A 17,220-nucleotide genomic window follows, 5' to 3' on the forward strand; every position below is an offset into this window, starting at 1 on the left:
TGGGACCTCTAGCCCATGGAGGTTCCCCATCCTGATACAAGCAGTGAGCCTATCTCCTGGACTCGGGAACCACTCGCCCACAGGACTTCCGTCTTGCCAGAATTCAGTTTCAATTTATTGGCCCTCATCCAGCTCATTGCTGAACCTAGGCACCAGTCCAGGACCTGCACTGGTTCAAGACCTGTTTATGCCCTGAATAAAGCCAGTACATGTAGGTTTTCCCAATGGCTCCATGCCTGTTCATGCTTCTAAAAAAAATTAGGAAGCAAAGTCCATGTCACAGGAGCAACTATACAGAGAACCTTAGCCAGGATAAACAAATCAACCAAAAGCAGTGAAATGTAACTGATATTACAGAAACAGTATTCTCACTCAATGAAGGCTCCTCTTGTCAATGAACTGCTGTATTCAACTTTGTGGGAGGCAAAGCTGGCATTTTTGAAACAGGTGACAAAAATGCCTCCTACATATTGACAGGATAGATAATCATCCTGCAGAAAGTGGATGCAGAAGAATGACGAGGCAAACAATCTATCCCTAAGATAGACTTGCTTTTCTTTTGTAAACAAGCCAGTCCCGGGTTGTGATGTGGAGCTCTTACTATCTTACATCGCTGTACAAAGCCATGTACAACATCAGGTATAGTAAAGAAAATAGACAAAGATAAATTATTCAACAGGCATCTGTCTATCCATTTGCTTTTCTTCCAAATCCAGAAAACAATTCAATCCCTGGACCTATCAGAAATACACACAGAGAGAGTGAGAGAACTCTGACAATGGTTTATTCTGACAACATGTTCAATTTTCTGACAATACTTTTTCCCAATTTCCCTCTCAAGGTGGGCAGAAGCATCTCTATTATCTTCTTTATAAATTAGCTCAGCCCTCTGGTACACACAAAGGACTCATGTGTGTGCAAGTACTTCCCCGTGTGCTCCACTAAAGTGAATGGGAAGGCCTTTTGGCACACGTTACTTCCATTTGTACATGAAAGGAGAAGTAACCCACCTTTCTGAATCTTTATGAACCCGCTGTGCAGATGTAAACGTAACAAAACTTCTTGCTCTGTATAAAAGTAACCTGGCTGTGGGACCCAGAATTCCATAACTACCATTTTACTGTATTACAATTACATTCTTACTTTCATGTATTTATATTACATATCAATTATTTATTTCCAGGGGGGAAAATAACTTCTAACATACCTTCCTTAAATTTGTGTGTCTCATCCAATGTTGTCTGGGCACAGTAAACTTCCCGAACCTGTATCCCACCACCACAAAGGGCTGTGTGCTTATCATGTCGAGGGTCCTGCTCTTCTAGCAGGAGAGAAACATCACACCCTTTCCATGCAGACGTTTGCCAGGAATACCTTGTAGAGAATAAGTAACATGAGATGGTTATGTGAAGCCTGTTCAACAGTTCAGTCTTATGCACACAAACCCTCAATCATTACAACTGGTTTGCAAATGACCAAGACTGCAATCCTAAGCAAACCTACTACAGAATAGATCCCATCAAACCGAGTGGTACTTGCTTCTAAGTAAATATTTTTAGGATTGCTAGGCATAGAATCATAGAATAGTAGAGCTGGAAGGAATGTGGATATTGCTGGTGCTCCATGAACCTTAATCTTAATGATACCCATAAACTATGCAGGACCTAGAGTTTTACTATCTATTTAGGTAAACTCATAAGACTAGCCCTGACAGTTTTCTTCAGCAACCCCCACGCCAGATAATAAAACAAGCAATTGCCCTATAAATTAAGTGTTATGAGCACCAGCACTTTTTAATGTCTTCTGCAGAAAAAAAAAAGTTTTCAAGTGTCATAAGGCAGGGCAGAAATCACATTTTCCTATAGTTACTTTGCCTCCTGCTGCTGTCCCACAATAGGGATGAACAGCTTCCTCTTTCTTCACACAGGGAAGAAAGAAGAAGCAAGCTACAACCATGTGGTCCATTCAGTGGGTATTTTTATCACACTGCTTCTCCTGCACACAGCAGGAAAGGGCAGCAAGTTTCACTATAGCCCCCCAAATTGGATTTTCTCTGTCTTATTTTATGACAGAAAAAAGACCAGAAGGAGCAGGAGGCTCACGGGAGGCAGACAGCATCATCAAAAGGACCCGCGAAAAACCATGAGTGGCCAGTAACGAGTGTGCGATAAAACACTGTCTGATGACGCTCTTCCACATAATGTTATACGTACTGCCACGGGAATGTTTTAAATATGAGTGAAAGACTCAAGTTAATTGGGGAGAAAAGGTATTCTCTACACCCACTTAATTTATTAGCATCAAAAGTATCATGACTGTTTATTAAAAAAAAAGTCCTAAGAATTCTGCAATTTATGGGAAATGCTTGCAAAAATACTGATAACTTCTAATTTGCAGGACTTTTCAGTGCAACTGTCATATTTCCATTTAAAGTACACAACGTCTTGTTTGCATTCAGAAAGACACAGAATAGCATTTATACTCAGGAAAGAGGGGGAACATAAAGGAACTGATTCTACGCACAACAGATGCTTTTCAACATAACAACTATGAGACTGTCCTCCCACAGTACATAAAACATAATAGGAGGAACTTTCTTTTGTAACTTTTTTTTTTTTTTAGAAAATTCCTTCCATAACGTGGCTTATCACTTCCCCCCCCCCCCCCCATGCAGACAATCTCAGTTCTGGAGGAGTTAACTAAACAGCAACAAGGTAAATATGCAGTGTTTTCTTTCCCATCACATTAAACTGTCAGATTTCCTGAGGCTAAATGGAAATCAGTTTACAATAGGACAGGTACCTACACTTCTTTAGTCATTAACACCTCTTGCTTTAAGCAAATATATGTTGATTTAAATTGGTGTTTAGGCAAATAAGGAAAGATTTGCTGTAGAGGAGATAGGACTGTTGATGTGTGAACTAGGAGTCCCCTTGAAAATAATTCAGAATTACTGAACCATGATCACCTAGTACGAGCGTGGGCTGTTCCAAACTAGGAGCAGAAGAAAATTAAAAATGATAAAACACAGTGAAGTCTATCTGAACCCAAATGCAGGCAAGAAGGCTTACTGGATTGAATTCTTTCTTTTCCATCTCTAGCATCTCCTTTGAGTCCCACCACTTGAAGCTTTTACTCCACCCTTCATCAATTGCAGCCCCCTTTCCTTTGCTTCAGCAGCAGTCTTTCATAAGAGAATGGTTCCCCACACCTACCATAGACCTTCTAAGAATGCCCCCTTAATTTTTCCAGTCACCCTATTCTCTGCATGTTTATTAGAAAACATGTGTTCAGTGGGACTTATTCCCCCTACAGTAGACCTTCTAAGAATGCCCCCTTAATTATTCCAGTCACCCTATTCTCTGCGTGTTTATTAGATAAAAACTCCACCTGTTTTCAATGGGACTTATTCCTGAGTAAGTGGGCTGAGTTTTGCAGCCCACGTATAGCTCAAGTTTATATCACAAAGGTAAAGAGTGAAGCAAGTGCTCATTAGTTCACCAATGACTGCAGAACAATCTTTACTCCAGATTATCACCTGCAACTTGATTTAAGAACATAAGAGCCATGCTGGATCAGATCAAGGGTCCATCTAGTCCAGCATCCTGTTCAAACAGTGGCCATCCAGCTGCCCTTAAGAAACCTACAAGTAGGACAGGAGTGCAACTTCACCCTCCAAGCCATATTCCCCAGCAACTGGTGTACATAGGTATGCTACCTCTGATATTGGAGGTAGCATACAGCCATCAGGACTAGTGGCCGTTGATAGCTTTATCCCTCATAAATTTATCCAATCCCCTTTTAAATCCATCCAAAGTGTCCATCGCTACATCTTGTGGAGGTGAATTCCAGAGTTTAACTATGTAATTTAACTATACACTGTGTGAAGAAGTACTTCCTTTTAACCTCAATCTCCCACCGGTAGCTTCATGGGATGACCTTGGGTTCTAGTACGAGAGACAGACAAAAATCTCTCCCTATCCACATTATCCATACCATGCATAATTTTTGCACCTCCATCATGTCTTCCCCTTACTCACCCTTTTTCTAAGCTAAACAATCCCAGAAGTTGTGACCTTTCCTCACAGGGCAGTTGCTCCAGCCCCTTGATCATTTTCGTTGCCCTTTTCTGCACTTTTTCCAACTCTACAATATCTTTTTTTGTTGTGGTGGTGAGCAGAACTGTACACCGTATTCTAAGTGTGGTCACACCAACTTGTATAATGGGAGTATGATCTTGGCAGTTTTATTTGCAATTCCTGTCCTAATTATGTCTAACGCGGAATATGCCTTTTTCACAGCAGTTGCACAGTGGATAGATATTTTCATTGAGCTGTCCACCACAACCCCAAGATCTCTTTCTTGGACTGCTAGCTCAGATCCTATGAGTTTATACTTGAAGTTGGGCTTTTTTGTACCAATGTGCATTACTGTACTAGGATTAATATTTACTTGACAACATGATAGACTCTGCTGTACACTTCACAGTGCTATACTGTTAACCTTTCCTTTAAAAATGCTGATCATGAAAAGTCACTAGAAACAAGATATCTAAAATAAATGGTTCTACACAACATAGGAGATACCATTTTCCTTGTCATGGCAATGAAAGGGAAACCTAGGACTAAAAATTTTCATTGCTTTCACAGCACTATAGAGCTTTTCTTAAGATCATACATATGGGGTGTTAAGGATGGAAAGAGCATCAACAGGCAATGAAAAACACTACTCAAATACATTAGCTCCAATTTGAACATGGATTGATTTCAACTGGGACTCACACTCACTTTCTGCCTCTGATACATTCTGTTACCTTTCTTCCTAGTCAAATAGCCTTACTCTTCTTGATGGCGAATGGCATGCAAAGTCTCATTTACTGCCAAAGATTGTGGGGTTTGTAGTAATAGACTGCACAACATTCTTTACTCCAGTATCTCCACTGGAAATGCCACTCTGCATGTCACTTGCTGCCAAAGAGAGGCCTCTTCTCCATCAATTGTTACCCTCCTTTTTCTAAGTTAAAGCTTTTTTGTCTGAAGAAAGGAATGACTTGTTGGGAATGGGCAGCAACAGCTAAAGTGGGATTCCTGAGCATATTCAAAACCCTTTTGAGGCTCCAAAAAAAATTCACCATAAACACTCAAATGGCCCAATTCATTTTCAGAGCGAGTAATAGGTAGCTCATACAGCCTTCAGGATCATCCATGATCAATGTGGGAGAGAACACAGCTATCTAAGGCCAGATCTACATGAAGCAGGGTCTAGCACTATGAAAGGGCTATGAAAGTGGTATATGGTATGTGTCATGGGGCCCGTCAGTGCACTTCAATACCGCTATAAAGCAGTAGTGTGGCTCCTGCCTCTTATATACTGCTTTCATACCGCTTTCATGGTGCTACATCTTGCTTGGTATAGATCTGGCCTAAGAATTAACAAGAATGGGACTGTGGGAAGAAGAATGGATGAACCTAAGGGAATTCTGTAAGGAGACTGAGGAAGAAGTTGAGGAGTACCTCACAACAAGAAGCTCCAATTTGTGCTTCACCCAAGGAGCTGCTCATAAAAAGTGCCTCATGGTGTTGGAAGAAGCTGCCTGACACTCCAGTTCCTGTGGCCTTCGTCCTCCTTGGGGCACTGAAGGACTGTGTTGTTTTTTCAGTCTAGTGGTATCAACTTTTTAAGACAGCCTTTCCTATCCATTGCTCTCCAGATGTGCTGGACTACACATCTCACCCTATCCTCATCCTATATAGTCAGTGCCAATGCTAGCTGGGGATAATGGGAACTATAGTCCAATACATCTGGAGGGCATCAGGTTGGGAAAAGCTGATCTAAGACATACCCAGGGCCCAATTCCATCTGCCAACCTTGCCCCTTTCATGAAATGTTATGGCATCAGGGCAAAGTTTCAATCAATATACTCCAAATCCATGATTTCACTGAAACACACAAAACACAGATCCATGCAAATCATGAGATTCCTGCCGCTCTTTCATGGGGGTCTCACTTTAATGTTCTCAATCATTGCAGGGATGTGGTGTAAATGCACATAACCCACCTTCAGTGTCCTAAATCTCTTTTCCTTTTCCACCAACTGGAAGGCAAAGTCTTTCCTAAAAACAAAACAAAAAACCTTCCCCTACACATATTTTGGTAGAAGGCATCCTCAATATATGGGACTGTAGTTTGGAGCACCATATCAGAATCACTCACATTTTATATTTCCTGTTGTTGGGAAAAAGAGTAGGAAGATGTTGCAGATACAAATCTCTTTACTTGCTCATTATCCAGCAAGCTAGTGTATTTCAATCACATGGCTGTCAAATGAAACAAGTCCTTGCACATAGAGAATAAAATCAGTCAGACAATCTATCCTTTTGTCTTACTGATTGACGTGAATTGGGTTGAGAAAGTAAAAATCAGCATACAAGAGCTTTTTTCCCCCTGACAAGACCTAATCAAGCAAATTTTTTTCCTAAGTGCCCTCTATCTCCTACTGATAGCAAGATGCACAGGGATGATGAGCAGGTTGCTGATTTTGAAGTAACACAATTGTACAGTGCATACCACACTCGTGACCTTTCAACATCCCCCTTCAGAAAGGCAGCACAGGTATTACGTCACCTCAGAATAGCCAGAAGATTGCAAAGTTCTGGAATCATTTTAGTCAGCCGCACCAGTGCAGACATTCACAATCACTTAGTCTATGACACTAAAAAGGATACTCGAAAGCTCTAACCAATCAAACAGAAGCAGAGCATAACTCCTAGCAACATTACAAAGTGAAGACTCTCTGAGATGAATGCTGTTGTAGAATTATTTGAGAAATAAGCTAAATAAATGCATCAGCTCAGTACTGATGTAACCAATCCGAAGGAAAGATATTAAAGGTAGGAGCACAAATCACCTCCATGATCAGTAACTCCTATGCTCTGCCTGCTAAGGATCCTACCCCTCCCCAACATGCAGCAATACATACACCCACACAGACACACCCACACACAGTTCAGCATTCCTCTTGAGTGTGATCTTCTGTGCACATGATGGTATGGATCCAGAAAAGGACTGCATTATCCCCCATAAGTTCCATCACAAACAGTGGAATTCCTTTGTACGCTTAACAAATTATTGATTAAAAAAAGTATTGGGGTAAACCTGCTGTGGTCTGCTACTATGTTCTACAATGTGGTTTTCCTTCTATAACAATGTACTTTTCGTCACTCACTCTGAACGGACAGTTTGCTGTTATGAATGTTGAAAAAGTTAAAATATTTTTTTTAAAGGGGAAAAGCATAGTTCAACAAAAAGGAGGATGAAGAGTACAGACTGTATTCTTCAACCCTTATTTACTGACTCTGTCACATATACATTTCCTTATCTTCCAAACTAATAAGAGAGACCTGTATCTGATAAACCCTTTCATTAAATGCAGATTTGCAAACAAACAAATAAACACACAAATGATGGACCCAGGTATTTGCAATATTTTTCTGCCCAGTTTCAAGATGTGTCTGAACTCGTTAGATGTATATCTCACATACACATAAATCTGCATAGGTTAATGTCTTTGGTCTGCTCTGGGCCATCATCAGCCTAGGAGATGGAACCAGGATGACATATAAACAAATCAGATGTGTTTCAGCTTCAGCATCTCTTTGAGTAAAGGAAACAGGAAGGCATGGAGTATACCTTGGGCAAGGATGAAGGTGTTCTCTTCCACCAACTGTGTTGCAGGCCTCTCTTTCTTCTGTTTCAGGACATTGTCGGCCAGCTCCTACAGCAATGTGCTTTATGCTCCGCGTTCTACTTCGGAATCCTGGTGAGAGATCCCCTGAGTGACAAGTCTTTGAGCAGAAGCTCCATGAAGACCACTCTGAGGTTTCACAGTCTTTAGGCATAACACAGGACTGAAAGGTCAAAGGGATGGTTTCTTGCACACAAAGGCTGTGGTAAGAAAGTTATGTTGTTAAAATCCAACAAAACCCTGAAGCATTCTTCTTTCATTCCTGGTAAACCCTGCAAGTATGCCATAAGAGCCATATCTGCAAATTGCATCTTACATTTGATCTCTCTTTGCTAGCAGGAAAGGGGTGGGGGGAAACCAAGGAAACTCAAGAAGCACAGAAGATATAAGACCATATATAAGACTATGGCCAGGTTGACAAAGGCCTAGCATTGCTTTTTCACAACTTCCACTGTTGCAACAGTTTGCATGGCAGAGCTGCTACTTGGACATGTTAAATAAAGTGCGCAAAAAACACATGCAAATGCCATATCGCGAATGAGGCCTCCATTAATGTGTTTATTCCTAATAAAGAGCTGAATGTAAATATCATGAAATGAGAGACAAGCTCAATAGCTCCTTTCTTTATCATGTTTCATGATGTTACATTTTTGAAACAGGATCACAGCATTTAATTACACGTAATGTGAGGTTAATTACACTAAATGTGGCATAAAATCATAAAAGTACTAAAGGGTTATTTCTACTTTGTAAACCACAACCTAATTTCATTGATATTTGCTGCATGTAAAACTGTGAATAGGATCCTTCAGATATTTTATTTGGATATATTTTACTTGGGGCATCTAGGGATGTCCATCGCCAGGAAATCCCAGCCCTTTGGGGGCCTGACAGATTCCCATAGCTCCCCCGACTCGGCTTGCATTTGTGAACCAGTTCCCAAAATCTGGGAAATTTTTCAAGATTTTTTTGGGTGTAAAAGAAATTTGCGCAAATGATGCAAAATGTCAGTCAAAATTTGCATGAATTCCGGATAGAATTTTACACTGTAATTTGCACCAATTGTTTTAAACAAAGTTTTAAAAATCTAGAAATCAACAAGTTGGGCCAGCTTGTGGGGAAATGATCCAAAGTCTAAAGGGCCGAGCTGACTAAAGCTCAGCGAGCTTCACCACCACCACAATCACCCCGAAGATTCCTCCAACATCCCTTGGGGTGAATGTCAATGAACATTCAACTGAGAGCACTACAAAGCTTTTCACAGTCTAGCTCCTTCCTATCTCTCCTCTCTCATCTCACACTATTGCCCCACTCGTGCTCTTCGCTCCTCTGATGCCATGTTTCTCACCTGCCCAAGGGCCTCTACTTCCCTTGCTCGGCTTCGTCCATTTTCTTCTGCTGCCCCTTACGCCTGGAACGCTCTTCCAGAACATTTGAGAACTACAAATTCAATCGCAGCTTTTAAAGCTCAGTTAAAAACTTTTCTTTTTCCTAAAGCTTTTAAAACTTGATTTTGTTCTGACTTTATACTGCTAGTTTTACCCTACCCTGTGCCTGTTTGGTGCATTCTCTTCCCCTCCTTATTGTTTTATTATGATTTTATTAGAATGTAAGCCTATGCCTATGTAAACCGCCCAGAGAGCTTCAGCTGGGGGGCGGTATATAAATGTAATAAAATAAATAAATAAATAAATATGCGGCAGGGTCTTGCTATTTACTGTTTTACTCTGTACAGCACCATGTACATTGATGGTGCTATATAAATAAATAAATAATAATAGCACTAGCAAAAGTGATTGTTCCTGTTCAAATGCTTGCAAATCATATTGAGGTGATCAGGATGGATCTCAATCCTGCTAGCGCTGCCTCCTCAGCTTCCTTCCATTTTCTTGCCTCAATTTAACTTGAGAGAAGGGAAGGAGGAGGAAAATGTGAGTACTCTCAGAACCCTGTCGAGCATCTTCTCTGATTGAAGTGGGATTGGGAATACAAGTTCCAGGATTCCCAGCAGGAAAATAACTATTTGCATCATTTCCGCTGAAGAGAAAGCCCTTCCCTCCCCAACCCCTCCCTGGAAAGAGGTGTGAAATTAGGATCTGGGAATGCACAGTGTGAAAAGCACTTGTCATGCCAAACTTTGATACAATATGGCTTATTTAAATATGTCCCCTTATGGCACACTGTACAACTCACGATCAGGGGGAAATCAGTACCAACTGCTTTTGCCCCCTAGAGTCTTGGGTACACTATATTGTGCTATGGAAGGGAGAGGTTTCCTCAGTTATTTGTTTTTTCTCCTCCTGCCCACATGATTCATCATGGGTGTCCCATTTAATGATGGCCATTATCAAAAAGGTTCCCAGAAGAGGTGTACACCCCATTCTGAGGAGATGTTTCATATACTATTAGATACTAAAACAGAGGAAAAAATGTTGCTAGTAACTAGTGCTCAAGACATAAATATATCAGCTATGCTTTGTCTAGAGGGGTTCATTTCCCACCACATTCCAGGACTAACCGTAGATCCACTTGTCTCTTTTCCCAGTATCACCTCAAGGAAAAGAAGTATTACCAGCCTGCAACTGATTTAGAAAAAAAAAAGACTGGAAAAACTGATCTACTGAGTTTCTTTCTTTGAACATGGAGGGAGAACTATTCATGGCTGCTCCAAAAAAACAACCTTACACTTTCCTGTTCCTGGTGCCCTCTTTCTTTTGAAAATTATTTTTACTCCAATGAATGAAAATGCTGTCATTAGCACTGGGTTAAGGGATTTGGTTTTTTAAAATGTGTGCCTGTGTTTTAATAGTTTATTTTCTGTCTAAGATTACATTGTAAGTTGACCTGCTCTATACTGGAATTAACTACTGAAACATGTTAGAACTGGAGTAAATAACATGAGATGCAGGCGATACCTTCAAAGCCATGTGCTAAGAAAGAAACCTCAAGTGGCACTCTGCACTGACTGTTTGTCTAACCAATAAAAATGATCTACTTTTTGCCTAGCCAATACAAAAAGAAAGATACCCTGTAGTAAAGAGCAGGCTATAAACAGGCTAAAGAGTATATTTCTACTTCAGTGGTTCTGCAAAACTTTTCAGCAACATTTATTTTCTTTAAAGAAGCTATAGATCAAGCTATAGATCATGAGAAGATACTGGAAATATTCTGAGGAACTTACTTCAAAAGCTTCTGCTGTTATCAGTCCCCACGGCCCCCAATCTAAAGCCAGAAATCAGTGCTAAGATATTGTACATCTAACTCTTCCAGGGACACCCCACTCCACCACCTCCACCCACCATTATTTGCTATTGTGGCATGTTTCTTCTGAAAATACAGGCATCTGTATCGCACTAGGTTAGCCTAAGTGGGGCGGGGGATTAAAATAAAGAGATGATTGATAAAAAAGAAATAGAACTCTACATCGTGACAAGGTTCCTATTGGCATCAATCATTACTGATTGCAAATATGAAAATGTATAACTATGTGTTCAGAAAACAATCCCATCCTCAGATATTTCTTTACTAAATATGCTTTTTTAATATCTTTTCTGGGTTACCCAAGAACTGTCAGTAGTGAATGACATCTTAGGTACTCCACAATCGTGGAGATGCCTTATCCTCTGATCATTTAATCTCTAAAAAGCAACGAAGACATTCTGTCTGGACTGGCATTTGGTGATTAGGCTTGAAAAAGCATTGAATTGAATTTTATAATTATTTTACTTCACTTCACAGACAGCAAAGAGTTTGACTCACTGGTTTTAGGTATTGTTATACCGCAATACTATATACCAATTTAATGTCACTGTAACATGTTACTAAATGGCATATTTTGCAACACTGCATTGGCAGAGTCACTGGTATACCCTAAGCTGTCAGAGTGGCAGGTTGCATATCAAGATAGAATTTGGCCTATTCTCAATGTAACAGAAGTATTTTAATGTGCCAGAAATAATGGCTACCTTAGCCATTTACAAATTGTTCCCATGGATTAGCCTGACCCAGATTCAGTTATGCGCTATGGTATTTCAGCTATTTCACTCGTGAAACACCAATGGAAATAGCAGCCATAACGGGGTTAGAATTACTTCCTCCGCATGGCTACATCCCTTTGGATAGCCAGGCATCGATTTGTGAGTGTCCAAACATGATTTGTGATTGTTTGAAATGGCTCTTAACAGTTGTAGTCAAGAGAAGCTATTTGCTTCCTCTAACAGATGCAAATAAAAACTATTAGAAAATCTATAAAATGAAGCAACATCTAAACTGCAGCTTAGTAGTAGAAGAGAATTAATCCTCCAACCATTGATGATTGGTGTATGAGGGTTTGGGAAATGGCCTCATGATGCAATTAACTAGTATGATTGGAGTCTGACGGGTAAATCATTTCTTTATAGAAAAATGGAGTCTCTTTATTTTATACTGGAACAATAAAGTTCAGGAATCAGTACAAACTGGTTTACTCTCTTGGACAATTTAACTGGTATGAGTTTGATTGTATTTATAACTGTTAGCATTTATATTTATGAAGCAATGTAAGATTAAATGTTTTCCTTTGTTTATCTACTGGAAGTTTCTTCTGTAAAGAATAAATAAACAAATAAATAAATGCCAAAAAACAAAAACAAAATGCTTCTTCTATATGGCTATATCCCCTTGGATAGCCGAGCATCAAACTGGCCCTTAACAGCTGTAGGCTAAGGTATCTCCTTCCTTTAATGGAAGCAAATATTGAAAATGTATAAAACAAAGCAACATCTACACTGTAGTTTACATGTATAAAACACTACCAAGAGTATAACTTTAAAATATGTAACTTCTATTACTTTTATGCTAAATATGAGTAAATATAAATTAAACCCACATCTATGGAAACATTAATGTAAATGGCAAAATGCATACTTGATAACAGACCAAAGTAGATACTTTTAACAGCCTTGCAAATAAAATCTGTTATGAATAAAGATGACTTCTTACCTCAGCATAGCATTTTTCCCATCACGTCTCGTACACCTCACCTGCCTTGTTTGATAACCAATTTCTATATCCCAAGGCCTGGAACTATAGTGAGATCTAAATCTGTGAAAATTTTGCAGATCTTCAACCACTTGGAGTTTGAAAGTGCTTCGTTCTGTAGAATCTGAGCTGAAATCCACCATAGTTCTCCCAATCATATTCATTTCTTTAAGGTGAGGCAGTCGGCATTTACTCCAAGGTCCAACTTTAAGACTGTAGGTATATTCCTCTTCCCCATGAGAACAAGAGATTGAAACATCACAGATCCTCGATTCAGTGAGATTTGGACATTTGGTTCCACCGTACAGTGGAGGAGCAATAACAGAACGGGTTCTGTGCTGTAAACTCTTTCCACAGTGTCTGCTACATACAGACCAGGAAGAAAATTGTGATACTACGCAATCCCGCGGACAAGGTATTAGGCAAGCTTGTTCCATAGGTGGCTGGGGAGTAAAATATTCACATATCTCATTTGTGACAATTGTTCTATTCAACTTCTGTACACACTGTACAATTCTGTGCTGTAATCCATGCTGGGCAGTTACACACTCTGAAGTCCTTGGCTTGACTTCACCGTGAGCAAAAGGAACTAGAACGCACAGGTGCCATTCCGAAACCTCCCACTCGAAGAGTTCAAGGTGCCAGTCACATATTTTAAAGCAGTTCCTCTGGCTTTCAGGCCTATCACTTTGTTCACAATTTGAATGATGGGTCGTCCAGCCTTCTGAATGAATGCACCAAACTACGCGGCTCTGAACACCACCCGAACCACAGTCACCTATGCAACGTCCCCAGTGACCTAACAAAAACAAACAAGCAGGGGGAAGAGATATTAAGAAAATCTTTTACATTTGCACTATGCAATGAATAACTGAGACTACCTACAAAAGGAATTTTGACTTTGTATAGAAAGCCCACTTTCATATTCTGTCCATACACGTTGCATCCCAAGGTCTATCTCTTCTAATAGAAAGGCCATCTATCTTTGCTGAGTAATACCGCCTTGACTGAAAGGGTTTTATGGAGGCCAGGTCAAATAAGCAGAGGAAAGAAGTGTAAAAAAGCCGTAAGTATACACGGAGAGGGCCTTGGGACCAAGTGTCAAAACAAAAAGGAAAGTCTGTGTCATCGGTGAGGATCAGATTCTTTTATTAGAATTTTGTTTTAAGATTGGGGGAAGTCTAGTGGAGTGATTAAACTGAAATTCATGTGACGAACCTGCCTCGGTAACAGTTACACCAAGATTTACAAAACATACAACTGAACTCCCATTAGCATACCCTGCAAAGCCTAAAAGTAAACCAATTGGAAGACAAGAACATGGGTGAAAACTGATATATTAAAGCACAGTAAATTAACTGAACACTGACTTCTTAAAGCAAGAACAGGCAACCTGGTATTCTCCAGATGTTTTGGACTAGATCATCCCCAGCCAGCAAGGGATGATGGGAGTTGTAGCACAAAAGATCAGGATTGCACCTGGTTTACAGGATGGGGTGGCACAGAGAGAAAGGCTGCCCTCGCCACCCATCATTGTCTCTGACTGAAATTGATTTTTCTTATGGTCAGCAGCCCCTCAAAGAAAAGAGGTTCCCTACCACTGCCTTAAGCACAACCCAGCCTCTGGACTCCCTCATCTCTGTCTTCCTTCTAAAGGAAATCCTATTTCAGACCTGCTTTAAGAGCCCTGCCAAACTGTTCAAGTTACCATACCTGTGAGGACTCTGAATGCAGTAGCCAAGGTTTAGACAACCCAAACTATCTAGGTTCTCTTTCCCTACCAAGTATATGACACTAGCTAAGACATTCAATAGTCTTATCAAATCTCTTTAAGCTTACCTCAAGTATTGCACAACCTTCTCTCAAACATAACCTTAGGCAAAAGACAGAAAAAAACCCACAAACCCCCCCCCCCATGACAACTCTACCTTTTGGACAGAGGATGGCCTGGTTCGCACGACCACTGTGGCTTAAACCCAACAACAGGCCATGAGTTATTTGAGTATTTGGGAGTTGTTTCCCTCTCAAGCAAGCCATGCTGCTCAGGTTCAGATGACATGACAAGCTACACCTGGGTGTGTAATTAGGCAATTGGCACCCAGAGTACTCCATCACACACTGTGGCTTAAACACCTGAATAAGCCTCAGGTCAAAATAGGATGACATCATACTAAGGAGGTGAGAATCAATCCTTTTCCACCACCCTGATGATGAATTGGTGCTGTTGCTTTGCATTTTCAATATTGAGGTGAGCCATAATTTTAAAATAAAAATAAAAATGTATAGTCATAAAAGGTACCTCTACATATTCTAATTCAACTAAAAAGGGTTTGCTTTCAGTACTTCAAAAATACAATTATCCTGTCTTAAAGGCTTTCACACATTAATCAGCTATTCTCTCATCTTCTTCATATATACTTTCCAGCATCTTCAATTATAAGCAGGCAAATGGCAAATATATACAAAACTCATTTGAAAGCTTAAAATGGCCTAGAGGAACATGAAAATTTAATATCAATTTACACAAAAATGTTTTTTTAAGTGTAGAATGAATTGGAAAGGAATTTATAAAGAAATAGTTGCAATGTAAAACTAATTTTTAAACAGATTAAGGAAACCATTTTTAAACAGGAATAACTAATAAAATAGAATATAATGAATAGTAAAATAACTGAATCACCATTAGAAGAAATGCTAAATGGGATCCCGGTTCATAACAAACAGAGGAACATCTACATCAGCCTTCTCCAACCCGGTACCCTCCAGATGTTTCAGACTACATTTCCCATCATTCCTTTCCATTGGACATGCTGGCTGTGAGTGATTCGGCAACACTGCTCTACATATAGCATTGATGATACTTACCCAAACCTTATACACTGCTTAAAGATATGGTATTGTATCTAGAGATCCTGTGAGTAGAGTTCTGCTTGTGGAACCTGCTGCTCACAGAAAAGCAGGAAGGTTGTTTTTGCCGGTTCCCGCTCCTACCTATAGCCCCATGAGTCCCCAGAACATGTGCTATGGAGGATAGGAGGGCTGCCTTGAACACCATTCTTAACCAAGACAGGGGGAAGAAGTGTGGCCAGGATAGGGCAAAGTATCTCTTTTTCCTCTAACAGTTTTCAACTCAGAAATCTCTCCTTCTGCAGGTGCTTTTCTGTTAAAAGTGCACATGCGTGCACACACACAGAGACACACACAATTCCTAATATGGTTTACTTACACACATGTAACATTTAATCTCCCTTCAAAAGTTTTCCTCTCACACATTCAAACAACCCATAGAGAAAGAAAGGGATCACATGTATTACCCCCAGCTCAACATCCAGGTTCCACCCGGACCTACACATGTTGTGGCCAAAGGTCTGAAGGGGAATTTTTCATGTTGAATGTACTTAAAGACCTGTTCATGCAAACAGGATTCTGAAAGGAGTTTTAGTTAGGCTAGAGTGTTGGACTGGGAGTTGAGAGATCTGGATTCTAGTCTCCACTTGGCCATGGAAGCCCAGTGGCTAACTTTGGGCCACTCACAGACTCTCAGCCCGACCTCCCTCACAGGGTTGTTGTTGTGAGGATAAAAGAGAGGATGAGGATTATGTATGCCGCCTTGGGTTCCTTGGAGGGAAAAAGGAGGGATATAAATGTAATAATAAATTAAAAATTAAAAAATTGTAGGGATGTATATAAGGATTTCGTTTCAGATGGCAAATGACTCAGAAATGCCCCATTCGCAACTCCAAACAGAAATGAGTACATGTTTTCCGAAAAACCTGCCCAGCATCGGTCCATGCCATAGGTGAAAGGGGGGAGAATTCTCCTAAACAATGAGCTATTCTGCAAATGTTTAATGTTCCATTTGGAGACGACTAGGGTTATAACTAGGACAGCCTTTCCTATTGAACTTACTTAAAGCTCCTTCTAGCTGTGGTGTCTCTTGTGGAGGTAATGAAGGAGGTTTTGATGTGCCTTTGCCACAGGTCTCACTCTGGTAAACACGACTCACTGCAGCGTCCATCCTTCTTTGCTCAAATTAAGTCGGGGGGGAGAGCTCACCAGGGATGTTCAGGGTTACAGATGCACATTTTATGATGTTTACTTTGAAAATACTTTCTATGACAAAATGGTGCTTATACCCAAGTAAATGTGTTTACCATAAAGGTAGTAGAAGCAAGTTCCGTTTTATTTCTGGAGTCATGATGGTGCTATGATTTCAGTGGATTTAAAATGCAATATTAAATGGCACATGCTCAGAATATTTAGTTTTTTAATCAGTCTAGACAAACAGTGTGTTCGTTTGTTTTGTTTTTTCTCTAGTGTATGAAGAACATAGAAGCAACTGTGGGCCTTGCTAGACGAGGCTTTAGCCCGGTGCGAGCCCCGGGCTCACCTCTGTGCATCCAGATGATGCACAGGGTATCCCGGGCTGAGGCAGGGGTGAACCTTTTTTTAAAAAA

The 17,220-nt window shown here is 40.3% G+C and overlaps 1 protein-coding gene across 1 annotated transcript in view; it reads right to left on the reverse strand.

Annotated features, from left to right (window-relative positions):
• Positions 1 to 17,220, reverse strand: part of THSD7B (thrombospondin type 1 domain containing 7B) — a 440,833-nt gene that overhangs the window by 252,423 nt on the left and 171,190 nt on the right. Inside the window, exons 3-5 of the mRNA XM_063118635.1 lie at positions 12,725 to 13,562; positions 7,690 to 7,944; positions 1,208 to 1,374 (exon numbers count right to left, since the gene is read on the reverse strand). Of these exons, the coding sequence (XP_062974705.1) occupies positions 1,208 to 1,374; positions 7,690 to 7,944; positions 12,725 to 13,562 (1,260 nt within the window). The remainder of the gene's footprint in view (positions 1 to 1,207; positions 1,375 to 7,689; positions 7,945 to 12,724; positions 13,563 to 17,220) is intronic.

Source organism: Elgaria multicarinata, chromosome 2 (assembly GCF_023053635.1).
Source record: "Elgaria multicarinata webbii isolate HBS135686 ecotype San Diego chromosome 2, rElgMul1.1.pri, whole genome shotgun sequence".
Classification (NCBI taxonomy): domain Eukaryota; kingdom Metazoa; phylum Chordata; class Lepidosauria; order Squamata; family Anguidae; genus Elgaria; species Elgaria multicarinata.